Genomic DNA, 17,645 nt, shown 5'->3' on the forward strand with positions numbered 1-17,645 from the left:
GAATGGGGGCTGCCATATTGCTTTCCCTGGTAAAGGCATTCTCCATAGAGTTCAATAGAACAACATTTACACAGCATCGTTAGCTGCCTTTCTATGATTAATTGGAGGTGAATAAATCAATTAGAAGTTACTGAATTACTGATATGTATTATTATACAGCATTGCACAAGCGCCACGGTAAGTGACCGACACTGAAATCCCTCGGTACCGGCAGAGTTAAAGCGCCCCATGTTTTCGCGCCCCCCCCTTGCATGGCCATTGGGCCGGCTGGCACAGACTCTCAGCAGGACCGGCACTTACAGGAAATGACTATAACTAATTGGAGCAATCAGCAGCAAATACTTGCAATCCCCAAGGCTTTTAATTTCCCCTTTAATTTCATGGTGGGTAAATAATGGCGGCATTCAGCCGCAAATTGTGCCCATGTAAGTGCCAGGCAACTCCTGGAAATACTCATTAACCTCACAGTGTGGCGCTGTGTCCTGCAAGGTGATTGGCCGCCAGTAAGTTTGCCAGTCTGTCTCGGGCACAAAGAGTTAACCCAGCAATTGTTCAAGGTTTCTAAATCAGGGAAGAGGTTCTTTGTGGGACGTCAGCGAGCAGAAGTCTCTTATCTACCGCGTGCTGATTTATTCATTTATTCCCTCGCCATTAAAAAAAAAAAAAAGTGGATGAACTTGGAGGAAGGACGGACGGGATTATCCCTGGGTTCCGGCTGAAGCCTGGCTGATTCATACTGCAGCTTACGGCAAAGAACTGCAAATGGAACTCTAATAACTGCCCTCTCAGGGACCCATCAGTCTACCTAAGGGGATGGCCTGCTAACTTGGCCGCTCTGCTTCTTATTGGCCCATGTATGGTATCAACAGGAAGGCTTCCTGAACTAACATCTGATTGGGTCTTGGCCCGATAGTTGTAAGGCTGCAACATGTAGTCCCCTCCTGACTAGTCTACGGAGACCACCATCTGATCTAATCATTGGCCCAAAATCAGCCCAACTGGCCCAACACCTGAGTGGTTAAATCTGCTGGCTTGGTGCTTCCCATCTCGCACCCCCCTCAGGAGAATCCCAGTCTTTGCCTATAGGGGGTACCAATCCTATTGCACCTTCATGAATGAGGTGCAATGGGATTGTACCCAAGTGCTATAAATGGAATATAAAGTCTTATTATATTTTAGATTTGGTAGGTATGACTGTCACTTTAATTGTGACTATGAACAGGCTTTCAAGGGGCCAAGAGGACTAGAAGCCCTGGGGTTTAATCCGACCTGGCAGGGAGTGTACCTACCGCTGCTCCCAGTACAGCACCCGGTGTGCTTGGCATTTAGCACAGAATGGCTGGTTAGCAGGCTGCCCCCCGGGTACTTACAGCCACACTGTGGCACAATATGCTCTTCCCCTGACAAGAGGAATTGGCACCTTTAGCTGGGGAGTCGCGTGCCAGAGATAAGAGCCGGCAGCTTTCTGTAGGGTGTAATGAGGAGGCTCGGAGATAAGCACTGATTTTATTCCATCCCAAAGCCTGGTTTGCTATCATATTTCCACTTTTCAAATCCGTTTTTCAACCTATTGTGTGCCGACTGTCAGACCTGCCCGTAACCGCTTGCATGAGGGATAAGTGCCGCTCGGCAGATATTGCCTTCAGATGGATTGCTTAGGGCATCCGTTGTGCTCTATGGGAATGGATCTGACTACTGAGCCATGGAAAGCAGCAATATCCGGGGTCATGGGCAGGACCAGTTTAATAAAATGGGGGTCGTAAGCATTTTACATCCTCGCACCGCTGGTCTAGATGATAGTTCATGAGCAATGTGCAGTTGTAATGCTGGTGAATAAGTGCAATTTCAGGGTCACCAGACCCTCACTAGATCAGCCAGTCGTATTTTTGTTTCAGGTTCTATATGGAAACCTTTCCACTGAAAGCAATTTCTACTGTAATAATAGGAATGGAACATAAAACTTGGTTCCTGCCTTTACCCAGGGGCTCTGCTCATACTCAGCTCTGTACATAAGCTCTGATTGTGATGGTAACTTCATACCAGCGTCCCACCGGCCCTTCGGCTGTTATTCAAGTGGAACATCCATTAACCTCTGGCAGCTGAGGGCAAGACAAGACCTATAAGCTGGGAAATCCTACTTTATATAAAGTGTGATTTGCCCCATGCACCAACATAAACAAACACCAGCTGCAAACGGTTTGATCATATCACTATTCTGGTCTGGGCCCCCGATAATTCATAACAAGGTGATAGGATAAGCAAATATTCCTGTATTAGTCTTTAGCCAATGGCCCAAAAATAAGTTGGGGAATAGGTGTCCGCCAGATCTCAGCCCAACTGACCTTCAAGCTGGGTATCTAGGTGTATTAGGGAGAAAATAGCCATTTTCTACATGTCTTTCCCTAACTAGCCTGCAGCTTGACCCCCCCTGCCATTGCTCTGGCCCAATTAGGTGGCCAGCCCCATAGCTTGGGAACCACTGCATTAAGGCTTGGGCCACACAGGTAACTATAAGACCAGACATTGTATTGTGTGGGTGTCCAGCTACAGTGACAACATATAGTGAATAATGCACCCCCTGTTGTAAAATATAGGGATATTATAAGTCCCCTAGGAGTTCCTTATAATATATAGTGAATAAAGTACCCCCTATTGTAACATATAGGGATATTATAAGCCCCCGAGGGGTTCCTTATAATATATAGTGAATAAAGTACCCCCTATTGTAACATATAGGGATATTATAAGCCCCCGAGGAGTTCCTTATAATATATAGTGAATAAAGTGCCCCCTATTGTAACATATAGGGATATTATAAGCCCCCGAGGAGTTCCTTATAATATATAGTGAATAAAGTGCCCCCTATTGTAACATATAGGGATATTATAAGCCCCCGAGGAGTTCCTTATAATATATAGTGAATAAAGTGCCCCCTATTGTAACATATAGGGATATTATAAGCCCCCGAGGAGTTCCTTATAATATATAGTGAGTAAAGTGCCCCCTGTTGTAACATATAGGGATATTTATAAGCCCCCAAGGAGTTCCTTATAATATATAGTGAATAAAGTACCCCCTATTGTAACATATAGGGATATTATAAGCCCCCGAGGAGTTCCTTATAATATATAGTGAATAAAGTACCCCCTATTGTAACATATAGGGATATTATAAGCCCCCGAGGAGTTCCTTATAATATATAGTGAGTAAAGTGCCCCCTATTGTAACATATAGGGATATTATAAGCCCCCAAGGAGTTCCTTATAATATATAGTGAGTAAAGTGCCCCCTATTGTAACATATAGGGATATTATAAGCCCCCAAGGAGTTCCTTATAATATATAGTGAATAAAGTATCCCCTATTGTAACATATAGGGATATTATAAGTCCCCGAGGAGTTCCTTATAATATATAGTGAATAAAGTGCCCCCTATTGTAACATATAGGGATATTATAAGCCCCCGAGGAGTTCCTTATAATATATAGTGAATAAAGTACCCCCTATTGTAACATATAGGGATATTATAAGCCCCCCAGGAGTTCCTTATAATATATAGTGAATAAAGTGCCCCCTATTGTAACATATAGGGATATTATAAGCCCCCGAGGAGTTCCTTATAATATATAGTGAATAAAGTACCCCCTATTGTAACATATAGGGATATTATAAGCCCCCCAGGAGTTCCTTATAATATATAGTGAATAAAGTGCCCCCTATTGTAACATATAGGGATATTATAAGCCCCTGAGGAGTTCCTTATAATATATAGTGAATAAAGTGCCCCCTATTACAACATATAGGGATATTATAAGCCCCCGAGGAGTTCCTTATAATATATAGTGAATAAAGTGCCCCCTATTGTAACATATAGGGATATTATAAGTCCCCGAGGGGTTTATTCACTATATATTATAAGGAACTCCTCGGGGGCTTATAATATCCCTATATGTTATAATAGGGGGCACTTTATTCACTATATATTATAAGGAACTCCTCGGGGGCTTATAATATCCCTATATGTTGTAATAGGGGGCACTTTATTCAATATATATTATAAGGAACTCCTCAGGGGCTTATAATATCCCTATATGTTACAATAGGGGGCACTTTATTCACTATATAGTATAAGGAAGTGCCCCCTATTGTAACATATAGGGATATTATAAGCCCCCGAGGAGTTCCTTATAATATATAGTGAATAAAGTGCCCCCTATTGTAACATATAGGGATATTATAAGTCCCCGAGGAGTTCCTTATAATATATAGTGAATAAAGTGCCCCCTATTGTAACAAATAGGGATATTATAAGTCCCCGAGGAGTTCCTTATAATATATAGTGAATAAAGTGCCCCCTATTGTAACATATAGGGATATTATAAGTCCCCGAGGAGTTCCTTATAATATATAGTGAATAAAGTGCCCCCTATTGTAACAAATAGGGATATTATAAGCCCCTGAGGAGTTCCTTATAATATATAGTGAATAAAGTGCCCCCTATTGTAACAAATAGGGATATTATAAGCCCCTGAGGAGTTCCTTATAATATATAGTGAATAAAGTGCCCCCTATTGTAACATATAGGGATATTATAAGTCACAGAGGGGTTCCTTATAATATATAGTGAATAAAGTGCCCCCTATTGTAACATATAGGGATATTATAAGCCCCCGAGGAGTTCCATAACCATAAAAAGGTACGAGGCCAAAGGTGACTTCTAATATCCTTATATTTTACAACAGGGTACATTATTTATTATAATACACACATTTCAGTGAGTCATGTGACAGAAATGTCATCACTAGGCACTGATTATATCTGATGACATCACTAAGCTTAGTTTATAAGGATATACCGTATATACTCGAGTATAAGCCGATCCGAATATAAGCCGAGGTACCTAATTTTACCTAAGAAAACTGGAAAAACTTATTGACTCGAGTATAAGCCTATAGGGTGGGAAATGCAGCAGCTACTGCTAAGTTTCAATAATCAAAATAAATACCAATATAATTACATTAAATGAGGCATCAGTGGGGTATATGTTTTTAAATATTTATTTCAAAGAAAAACAGTAAATTAGCTCTGTAAGTGGAGAAGAGGGTCAACAAAAACAATATGGTATCAACAATGATACTTTAAGAGTACTACCCCCTAAGCTCAATCAGCAACCCAGCTAAAACACAGAATTAAAATAATTCAAAACTATATATAGATTATATAGAATATAAAGTGCAATTTCTAGTGCAGAATGGGGCAGATGAGGATGCTAGATGGAGATGAATTGGGAGCGGGCCAGGGCAATGGAGCATCTTGCAGGTGGCCTAATTTGCACACAAAGGACACAGGGTGCTAGTCTGGAGGGACCCATGGCACCCGACTCGAGTATAAGCCGAGGGTGCTGAAAAACTAGGCTTATACTCGAGTATATACAGTAATTTACAGGATATTCATGTATTATAACTATATATAGAGGGGTGGGCTTGGGACCATATGATGTGGAGCCTGTAGGCAGGTGTACTCCTGCCCTGGGAGGCTACTGCTTACCCCCCCCCCCTCTAACTAGTATAAGCTTATTATCATAGTGACGTTGGAACACTGCTTGCCGGGTCTAATTAAATATCTTAGCTGATGGGGTAACCTACTTATTGGTCTTCCAGCTACCAGGTAAGTTCCTTGAGGTCTTGTTCAAGTCACACTTCCCTGTATATCAGTCACCAAACAGTGAATGTAAGTTATTTGGAGACTTCTTTACCTTCAGTAACTCTAACTTCTGATCCTTTGCTTTATATTCGACTTGAGAGAACTTAACACATTGATGCCGCTCGCCCAGAAAGCTCAAGTCCTACGTCTTACCGTCAATACTTCATTATTGCTTGGCAAATGCAGAGAAACCGTAGCTTTTGTCGGGGGCCGCTCTTACCGTTTCATCCTGTAATGACTATAATCACGGCACATGATAGCAAATCTCTATAGAAAATGAATTATCCAATTGGGAAGTCAGTGGTTTGTATTGCACATCGTCCCATCGGCTGTTGGAATGAAACGGCTACAAGCGGTGATCTTTTGTACCGCCGTCATGCAGAGCCGATTGCTGCCCCATTATACGCCATTGTCTATAAATCACATCCATTGTTACGCTCTGGAATGTTGGGGCCCTTTGTATGAATGACTGTAGAGAGAAGAGCGGAGGATATAGATTTCCAATTGAATCGCTCACCATGCAGGACAATAAAGAAAATGTTCTGTTCTTTCTGATGTTGCCTCCTCTTCAGGCAAAAGTTGTTTTTTGAGCACAATCGCTGCCTCTTTATAACTCATCTTGTTGGCTTTGACAAAGGTATCTTTTATTTAGTGCTCATTCCAATAGACTTGAATGCCTGCCACCTAAATCTGCTCATAACCGTAATCGACTTGAACTTAGTGGTTTTGGTGTTGTGCCCGCCCCTGGGGCAAACAATTGGTTGTTCTAGCAGAGATTCCTTTAGTGAATAGGTCACCTCAACTAACTAATCCACCTGTTTTTTTTCAGTGAGGTCGGATGTTTACAGTGTTGGTGGCCCCTAAGCAATGCAGTTGGGGACATCAGGGGTTGAGTAGATGTGACTTAGAGATGATGCTATTACCATGTCAGATCTGTTGGGCTGTTTTTGGAAGAACTCAAATAGCTCAGTCAAGTCTCAAGTAGGACTTACATGTTCCACCCAGGGCTGTGGAGTTGGAAGCAACTTTGGGTATCTGGAGTTGGAGGTACCATAAACTGTGGAGTCGGAGTCAAAGGATTTATTTAGGGCAGTGATCCCCAACCAATGGCTCGGGGGGAACATGTTGCTCCCCAACCCCTTGGATGTTGCTCTCAGTGTCCCCAAACCAGGGAGTTATTTTTGAATTCCTGACTTGGTTGAATAAAAACAAGATTTCCTACCAAATAAAGCCCCCTGTAAGCTGATAGGGTGCATAGAGGCCCCTAATAGCCAATCACAGCCCTTATTTGGCTCCTCCATGAACTTTTATGGTGCTTGTGTTGCTCCCCAAGTCTTTTTACATTTGACTGTGGCTCACGAGTAAGAAAGGTTGGGGGATCCCTGATCCTAGGGACTTGTGGAGTGAGAGTTGGAAGCAAATTTGTGTTTTTTGACTTCTAGAAGGCAAAAACATCCAATTAATATTTAAATAATGTATTAGTAGACTTAATGGGGACCTGTCCCCCTAAGAAACCATTCCAAATACTTTTCTGTCAAGAAAAATAAATGTTACTTACACTATATACGTAAATGATCTAAATTCTGTTTTCTTCAGTCCTTGAATTCACAGTAAGCAGGCAAGTTTTGTATCGACCCAAATTGTTATCACTGTTACGGAATGGGGGACCTGAAGCCCATATCCAGGCTACATAATTATTAAGCATGAATATGGAGGGGGAAGATGAAGAGTGCAGGGACATCTAGGAAGTGCAGAATGGAAAGTGAAAATAATTGCCTGCTCTGTCTCTATATGCCACACAGGCGGGGCAGGCAATATAGGATTGAAAGCTTAGATTTATAAGAGGTATGGATCTTTTAATTAAATTTAAATCTTTTTAAGTAAAAAAAACAAGTGTTTTGGTTTCTTGATTAATTAAGAACTTTTCTTATGCAGCTTTCTACATGGGTCCCCTTTATAGGGATCCCATAATCCAGAAATCCCCAGGCACCGAGCATTGTGTATAACAGGTCCCATAGCTGTATATGTTTGAGAGCCAATCACAATGAGGCACTGTGACGTAAACATCCCAAATTCACTGCGTTGGTTTCAGCTCTGTTTTCTTTAAGTCTGAGATTTATCCGAGCAGACTTATATTTTGACGTGTCCTCGCTGCGGAGCCATAACCGCTTATGAATCACAGTCTGGTGAGTCACTTAGCAGCTTCCTACTAATTATCGGGTCACAAACCCGAACAAATTGTGAAGTAATTGAATCTCTCCTTTCATATTCAGGTGAATGTGTAGGGTCCCTTCTGATTAACAGTCATGACTTTTCCTTTTATTCCCTACGTCTTTAACTTTTCTGAATGCAAAATATGCCTTTGTCGTTCCAGATATTCTGAAAGGAGCAATACTAAGTGTGTGGGCATCACCATTGAAACCAGGCCAGATTATTGCCTGAAGCGCCATCTGAGCGACATGTTGTCCTACGGTTGCACCAGGCTTGAGATTGGGGTGCAAAGTGTGTATGAAGATGTGGCCAGAGACACAAACAGGTGGGTCGGTGAAATCATCATCCCATTTTCTCCAATACTCTACTCTCCTTTTACATGCAGAGTGGCTTCTGTCTTGAACTTTTGCATATGTCATCATGACATTGTCACAACTCTGGCATAATGACATCATAGGGATGCACAAGTGTCTTTGGCCTCGTTACATGACAAGTTCCTGTCCTTAATTCTTCTATGACCTACCCCTCTTTCATAATATAAATAGACTGTAGTATGTGCTATCGGGTAATCCTAAATAAAAAACTGCCATTTTAAGTACTAAGGGCCGCCCCCTGGGATCATAGGATTCACAGTGCACACAAACAAGCCAAGGCACACATACATGCTAGGCCCCATCAGCCAATGAATGGGCAGAGTTCTGCCTTTTGCTCCCACACTACTTCCTGTTACAGTTAGAGCTGCATCACTTCCTGTCAGCTGATCTCTGAGGGGGCACACAGCCCATCACTAAATGGCGGCTCAAGGAAAAGGATGTAAAAGGGCAATATTTACTGATATATATATTCCAGTTTGGGGAGATTCTTTAATAGGTCACGTAACATAATATAAACTCTGTTGGTTAAATATTCATTCTGGGGGTATAGTTCTCCTTTAACTTTTGGGCTAGGGTATGAAGACATAAGCTGGTGGGACCCAGCATCAGGGTGCCTTCTATACATTTACAATTAGCCTTTTGCAGAGGGGAAAGGGGCAGAAAGGAATAAGACAGACACAGTGAATGAGCATGAAAGGAGAAAACGGGAATGGGTGGAAAATTGACCCAACCCATGGACTAAAGTTTCCAGGAGGGTCACTACCTTCTAAATCCAATAAAACCATTGGTGCTATGACACCGGTATAGTACATTTATTATACAGGTAAAGGATCCATTATCTGTAAACCTGTTATTCAGAAAGCTCAAAAAACCCATCTCCCATAGACTCAATTTTAAGCAAATAATTCCATTTTATATATGATTTCCTTTTTCTCTGTAATAATAAAACAGTACCTGTACTTGATCCCAACTAAGATATAATTACCCCTTATTGGGGGCAGAACAGTCCTATTGGGTTTATTTAATGGTTAAATGATTCCCTTTTCTCTGTAATAATAAAACAGTACCTGTACTTGATCCCAACTAAGATATAATTACCCCTTATTGGGGCAGAACAGCCCTATTGGGTTTATTTCATGGTTAAATGATTCCCTTTTCTCTGTAATAATAAAACAGTACCTGTACTTGATCCCAACTAAGATATAATTACCCCTTATTGGGGGCAGAACAGCCCTATTGGGTTTATTTAATGGTTAAATGATTCCCTTTTCTCTGTAATAATAAAACAGTACCTGTACTTGATCCCAACTAAGATATAATTACCCCTTATTGGGGGCAGAACAGCCCTATTGGGTTTATTTAATGGTTAAATGATCCCCTTTTCTCTGTAATAATAAAACAGTACCTGTACTTGATCCCAACTAAGATATAATTACCCCTTATTGGGGCAGAACAGCCCTATTGGGTTTATTTAATGGTTAAATGATTCCCTTTTCTCTGTAATAATAAAACAGTACCTGTACTTGATCCCAACTAAGATATAATTACCCCTTATTAGAGGCAAAACAATCCTATTGGGTCTAATTAATGTTTAAATGATTTCTTAGTAGATTTAGGTTATGGAGATCCAAATTATGGAAAGACCCCTTATCTGGGAAAACACCAGGTCACATACCTGTACTTATATTTACCAAGGAGTTTCATTCCTTTATTCCCCCCCATACCTCCCTTTCCAATATGCGCTCTGTTAAAGGTAAACTAGGCAGTAAACATACCTTGCTGGAATATTTTTATTTTCCTTAATAAAATAAAAAGACAAAATCTCGACCATAAAGACAGTGGGGTAGGGGCTTCTCAGCAGACTTCAGCTGGAATTACAGGGAAGCCTATTACGCTGACACTGTCTTTATAATCTCAGAAAGGTTTATGAAAGCTGGCAACAAGTCGGCGAGTGGGTGGGATGTCTCGAGAGATAACCGACCTGCCAAGGGTCTCGCACAGGATAATCAATAAATGTTTTCACTGTAATAATGGTAATCCCATCTTCCCTTGACCTCTATTATGTTTGTGGCCGTCCTTGGCAGCCCAAGATAAAGCCTCATTCTACCTTCCCGCACTAAGCCGACGCGGAGACCCACAGCAGTTTATTCCCATCTTCTGAGAGACAGGTTTATAATGCAGGAAACCTTATTCTCCTAATTCTTTTCTAGATTTCAGGGGTGATTACTTTGTGTAAGACTTTCTTTCACGGCCCAAGTTTGTATAAGTCATGGCAAGGGCTGCCGGGGTTAGATAAGATTCTTACCGACCCAACACACTGTATGGGGGCTGCACATTAAGAAAGGATTACTCTTATTTAGCAAATGGGCCACATTGTACACAACTTTGTTCAAAATACTTACACTAACCATAATTACTTGGGTGTAGTTGCTTTTTTATTCCATGCGATTTCATGCCCCAGAGATATGAGAAGATGAACGTTCATTAAATGGGAACTCGATTCCTGACCACTGAAAATATTTAGCAGTGAAACTGGTACCCCTGGAACTATAGCAGGGTGACTGTTACCCCAATATTTCTATATATCTGTAACCTTGTTATGGGCTAAGGGGGCCCAGCCTGAAGGCCAGTTAGGGGGGATTTGGGGTGAGTGCTTATTTGTGCCCTGGGTACCCCTGGAACTATAGCGGGGTGACTGTTACCCCAATGTTTCTATATATCTGTAACCTTGTTATGGGCTAAGGGGGCCCAGCCTGAAGGCCAGTTAGGGGGGGATTTGGGGTGAGTGCTTATTTGTGCCCTGGGTACCCCTGGAACTATAGCGGGGTGACTGTTACCCCAATGTTTCTATATATCTGTAACCTTGTTATGGGCTAAGGGGGCCCAGCCTGAAGGCCAGTTAGGGGGGATTTGGGGTGAGTGCTTATTTGTGCCCTGGGTACCCCTGGAACTATAGCGGGGTGACTGTTACCCCAATATTTCTATATATCTGTAACCTTGTTATGGGCTAAGGGGGCCCAGCCTGAAGGCCAGTTAGGGGGGGATTTGGGGTGAGTGCTTATTTGTGCGCTGGGTACCCCTGGAACTATAGCGGGGTGACTGTTACCCCAATATTTCTATATATCTGTAACCTTGTTATGGGCTAAGGGGGCCCAGCCTGAAGGCCAGTTAGGGGGGGATTTGGGGTGAGTGCTTATTTGTGCCCTGGGTACCCCTGGAACTATAGCGGGGTGACTGTTACCCCAATTTTTCTATATATCTGTAACCTTGTTATGGGCTAAGGGGGCCCAGCCTGAAGGCCAGTTAGGGGGGATTTAGGGTGAGTGCTTATTTGTGCCCTGGGTACCCCTGGAACTATAGCAGGGTGACTGTTACCCCAATGTTTCTATATATCTGTAACCTTGTTATGGGCTAAGGGGGCCCAGCCTGAGGGCCAGTTAGGGGGGGATTTGGGGTGAGTGCTTCTTTGTGCGCTGGGTACCCCTGGAACTATAGCGGGGTGACTGTTACCCCAATGTTTCTATATATCTGTAACCTTGTTATGGGCTAAGGGGGCCCAGCCTGAAGGCCAGTTAGGGGGGGATTTGGGGTGAGTGCTTATTTGTGCCCTGGGTACCCCTGGAACTATAGCAGGGTGACTGTTTTGATTACTGCTGCCCAAGCCACATACCACTCTGGTGTATAAAAAAAAAAGGCTTACATACACTGACCTATTATTTCCCCGCCATGCACATAGCACCTTGGCCATAAATGTATCCATGACCCACAATGTTGGAGAATGTGTATTGGTTTTGGCCCAAAACCAAATGTTGCAGGGGGCCGTGCACACGAGCTTACAGGAATCCTAAAGACTACAGAGAAAACTGTATATGAAGAAAGCTTTCTTTTTGCACAGATATAATATTCCCCACAACCCATCAGCCCAATTGCTCAAGTGCTACTTCCCCCTCAAACTGACAAATGGGAGTAAATGAAAGGCTCTTTATCCGGAATGAGCATCTTCGTTAGCGCGGTGACACAAGGAACGCATAATGTACAGCCATCAGTGACCCTTATTCAGAGAAGGAAACGATCATTATACCATCGGGCAAAAATAATTTCTTTGTCTCGCTGATCGATAGGGCCCAATTGTGCCGCCGCCGCAGTATGGGAAACGTTCATTGGAAATGTCAAGCACCCCTTCAAGTAAATTGCAAGAAGAGACAGAGGGAGAAGAAGAGCGCTATGAGATCTCGCTCTCTTGAACATGAACCCAAGGATTGTGCTGACACCTGTGATCACTTTCTTTTATACTCAGGGCATTATCCTGGCACTTATTACTGAGAATAAATCAACTGCAGGGAGTGGCATCACTGTGGGGGTGAGCGCTTGCGGTTCTGAGACCGGGTTGCCAGGCTGGGCTTCTCTGCCTAAAGGATGAATCTGCTTTTGGCCTCGTTGCTTGGCTCTTTGTGGCACTCATCTGTTGGCACAGGGCAAACCCGACTCACTAAGCAGTTGTAAATGCCATGAAGTGAAAGGCAAATACATAGAAGGAAAACAGAAGAGAGACTTGATAGGGTACATACGAAAAGGCTGAGTGATTAAAGTACAGGCTTGCACCTATGGAGCCAACACTCTAATGCCCCTTAAGCCAGTGAAGAAGTCCAGGCACTGCCACAAGTTTTATTTATAACTAATATAATCATGGTTAAATAATTCAGAATAGTTATGGAAATACAGAAAAAAATAAGACTATTTATGAAACCAATGTTTGGAGTCTCAGCCATAAAGCAGGGCAGGACTGCTGCTTACAATGGGGGGATCAGATAGGATCTGTGCCACTGTGACAGAATGCTCTGTTATACAGATAGCTAGAATCTCAGCCATAAAGCAGGGCAGGACTGTTGCTTACAATGGGGGGATCAGATAGGATCTGTGCCACTGTGACAGAATGCTCTGTTATACAGATAGCTAGAATCTCAGCCATAAAGCAGGGCAGGACTGCTGCTTACAATGGGGGGATCAGATAGGATCTGTGCCACTGTGACAGAATGCTCTGTTATACAGATAGCTAGAATCTCAGCCATAAAGCAGGGCAGGACTGCTGCTTACAATGGGGGGATCAGATAGGATCTGTGCCACTGTGACAGAATGCTCTGTTATACAGATAGCTAGAATCTCAGCCATAAAGCAGGGCAGGACTGCTGCTTACAATGGGGGGGGATCAGGTAGGATCTGTGCCACTGTGACAGAATGCTCTGTTATACAGATAGCTAGAATCTCAGCCATAAAGCAGGGCAGGACTGCTGCTTACAATGGGGGGGATCAGATAGGATCTGTGCCACTGTGACAGAATGCTCTGTTATACAGATAGCTAGAATCTCAGCCATAAAGCAGGGCAGGACTGCTGCTTACAATGGGGGGATCAGATAGGATCTGTGCCACTGTGACAGAATGCTCTGTTATACAGATAGCTAGAATCTCAGCCATAAAGCAGGGCAGGACTGCTGCTTACAATGGGGGGGGTCAGATAGGATCTGTGCCACTGTGACAGAATGCTCTGTTATACAGATAGCTAGAATCTCAGCCATAAAGCAGGGCAGGACTGCTGCTTACAATGGGGGGGATCAGATAGGATCTGTGCCACTGTGACAGAGAATGCTCTGTTATACAGATAGCTAGAATCTCAGCCATAAAGCAGGGCAGGACTGCTGCTTACAATGGGGGGGATCAGATAGGATCTGTGCCACTGTGACAGAATGCTCTGTTATACAGATAGCTAGAATCTCAGCCATAAAGCAGGGCAGGACTGCTGCTTACAATGGGGGGGATCAGATAGGATCTGTGCCACTGTGACAGAATGCTCTGTTATACAGATAGCTAGAATCTCAGCCATAAAGCAGGGCAGGACTGCTGCTTACAATGGGGGGATCAGATAGGATCTGTGCCACTGTGACAGAATGCTCTGTTATACAGATAGCTAGAATCTCAGCCATAAAGCAGGGCAGGACTGCTGCTTACAATGGGGGGGGGGTCAGATAGGATCTGTGCCACTGTGACAGAATGCTCTGTTATACAGATAGCTAGAATCTCAGCCATAAAGCAGGGCAGGACTGCTGCTTACAATGGGGGGGATCAGATAGGATCTGTGCCACTGTGACAGAATGCTCTGTTATACAGATAGCTAGAATCTCAGCCATAAAGCAGGGCAGGACTGCTGCTTACAATTGGGGGGGGGGGATCAGATAGTGGACGCACTGTATTTTTTGAGTATAGTCTGTGTAAATGAGAGTTTATCTCTTTACCTAGATTTGCAAGGCAATGCTTTGATAGCTGTTGCTTTTCAACTTATTTTCTATTATTGTCACTTAAGTTGTCACATTTACATATGATTGCTTTCTGTAAAATCTGTTTTTAAAGTTCAGCCCTGAATCACTGGCTCCCAAGCTCGTGTGATCCTCCTCTTCGTTGTTTCCCTGTTGGCCCTTGAGGTTTTAATTTTTTAAAAAATAATGTATTTATTAATGTTCAATGTGGGCTTTAGCATTCGTTAGCATTTGATTGGTGACTAGAGAAGGGGCTAAGCAATAGTGCGTCTCTCCTGAGAGCACCCATAGGTGGGTGGGAGAGAGAAAGTTACTTCTCTCATGTTATATTTATACATTGAGACAATGGGGAATGAGTGCTGGCAGTAATTGAGTTGTGGGAGGGGATAATGTTATTGTGGGCACTCGTGTGTTCCTGCACATAATAGGTTTGCGCCAGCGACGGCTCATATCTGCCCGTGCCCCAGCAATCAGCCCCTCGTCATTTCTCTTTTGTGTTCCAAGAAGGATTTTGGAGAGAGATGAAAGCAATAGGTGTAATTAGAGAAATGGAAGCGTTCTTACCCAGTACAGGTTTCATTTTGCATTGTTTATCCATAAAGTGCATTGTGCTGTTTTACTCTGCACATGTCCCGCTTGGTAAGTTTAACAACGGACTTTCAGTGACTTCTTTCGTCCTGATTGGGTGTATGGCGCGCACTGAGACGACAGGGTACCGAGTGCCTGGTCCGACCACTTGCCATGAACATTAGGGTAAAGACACACAGAGCTACTAGTAGCAGCTACTTGTCGTGGCTACTAAAACAGACAATGCTGATCATTTACTGATAATTGTCTCTACGTGTGTTTTTTAGCAGAGGCAATTCTCAGTATTGTCTGTGGCAGGGGATTTTCTGGGGTTTAGTAATTGTGACAAGTAGCTGCTACTAAGTTGCTCCATGTGTCTTCAACCTTAAATGCAGAAGAACATCTAATTGGCTCCCATTGGTTACACAATACCTACACACATCCTCTTGCCTACTTTTATCTCAATACTTTGGCCTCATTGTCTTTGGGTGCACAGTGGCTTATCTGATTGCCTGATTTCCCTGGTGTTTCTTTACCCCATACCCCTGAATGCAGTATATAGTGAGTTGGTCCCTAAGCTCAGGTAAGTGCCAGCAGCAGAGAATGTGCAGGGAATCAGTAGAAAAGAAGATGGGGGGCTACTGGGGCATCTTCAGGGGCACAGACTTTCCCTGCTATAGGGCTGAGGTTGCCTTGGGCTGGTACAGAAGCACAAAACATAATTTGCTCAAACCTACTTCTATGTTAAGTATTAGTTCTCCTTGCCCACATACAAAATGTACAATTCATATTCCCATTGGGGGGACCCTTCCTGTGTTTGTCTTGAACATTGGGCGCACTGCGCCTCCTCTAATCCCGTCGCCAGAACACAATGTTAATACTGATATTTACCACCCAGACCCATTGTCTTGTAATATTCTGGATCCATTTCCTCAGACAGTGAATGATTTCTTGGATTGTGTTATTCATAATAGTAGGAGCAATGTGTATGAATATGGGGGCTTAATACTAGTTAGCAAACAGCAACGGCACTCAAGAGCTACATACGGGCATTGCCCTATTTCCGCAATAAAGGTTTTTTTAAGGGCAATGCCCGTATGTAGCTCTTGAGTGCTGTTGCTGTTTGCTTGTTTGGAATCTGTGGGGAGGGTGCCGATCCCTCTCTAGCATTGTGCACCGAGCGGTGAGTTTCCGTTGGAGGGCTGAGGGAGTGCGGGTTTGGATTCGTTGTTTGCACTTAATACTAGTTAGAGCATTGCAGAGCAGCCACAGATGGGGTGTGCCTCCCCGGCATTGGGCAGCACCGGCATTAAAGATCCACCTAGCTCATACAAATTTCCATTTCACTGCAGTGTTTATAGGGGTCACTGACCCCCCCCCCCAGCGCAGTGTATGTGCAGAAATGAAGGATCAGCAAAGGGATGATTCTGAGGTAAATATCTCTTCAGCTGCACGTTTTTTTTGTTAACTATGTATAAGAGCAGCTGGAGAGATATTTACCTCAGAATCATCCCTCTGCTGATCCTTCAGTCAGGCACACACAGTACTGGCAGCAGGCTTAACTCCTATTGGCTGTTTTGCCTGTCAGTCTGATACTGCTTCCTGTGCCTCTGTGCATAACAGTAAGTTAGGGATATGCTGAGTCTGTGTGGATATGCCATTGCAAGGGGGAATTAACCAATGACCTTTCAGTTTATTCAGCTGGTTAGAGAGCACAAGCAACCAATGAACTGGCTCAATAAGAAACAAGTAAGGGCAAAGCAAAGCCTGGCAGTGATGTTGCCAGCATACAGGAAGTTCTCAGTGTGTCAGGTTCAGAATAGGCCCCTCCCATCCCTTCAGCAAACCGATCAGAGACAGTAGGACTGATTTAACAGTGGTCTTTGTACTTTTTATGGAAAATGGATTTTCTAACAAACCGCCAACTATGCTCTCAGTGTAATAAAATTTGGATATTGAAGGTGAACAACCCCTTTATATAATGTTACTGTTCATGCAGAGGGCTGTGTGTGCCACTAAACTATCCCCCTCATATACCCCCCCCCAAGATACCGTCATGTATTTCTAATGCACCTCCCTGTACCTATTAGTGTTGCTTGGTTAAACCAATCTGTGCCTGTTTAGCTGTAGTTGAACTACACCCCAGCAATGCTGTTATAGTGATGCGCCATGTTTGTTTTTTCCCTCCCTAGGGGGCACACAGTGAAGGCCGTATGCGAGTCCTTTCACATGGCTAAAGACGCTGGCTTTAAGGTGGTCTCGCACATGATGCCGGATCTGCCCAACGTGGGACTGGAGAGAGACACTGAGCAGTTTATTGTGAGTAGCCATCTCTGTGCAATCACTTTCTATTTATAAGCTTTCTGTATATACAGGACATCCATTTGCTGTGATGCAATAGATTAGCTGCCACATTGCCACTATTACTTCCCCTCTGTGACAACATCTTCTCTTTCACAGACAGCTCTTGCTCTCCTACAGAC

The 17,645-nt window shown here is 43.3% G+C and overlaps 1 protein-coding gene across 1 annotated transcript in view; it reads left to right on the top strand.

Moving 5' to 3' along the window:
* The window catches only part of elp3 (elongator acetyltransferase complex subunit 3), a 76,152-nt gene that overhangs the window by 19,611 nt on the left and 38,896 nt on the right, over positions 1–17,645 (top strand). Inside the window, 2 exon segments of the mRNA NM_001001215.1 lie at positions 8,077–8,238; positions 17,355–17,481. Coding sequence (NP_001001215.1) covers positions 8,077–8,238; positions 17,355–17,481 — 289 coding nt within the window.

Source organism: Xenopus tropicalis, chromosome 5 (assembly GCF_000004195.4).
Source record: "Xenopus tropicalis strain Nigerian chromosome 5, UCB_Xtro_10.0, whole genome shotgun sequence".
NCBI lineage: Eukaryota > Metazoa > Chordata > Amphibia > Anura > Pipidae > Xenopus > Xenopus tropicalis.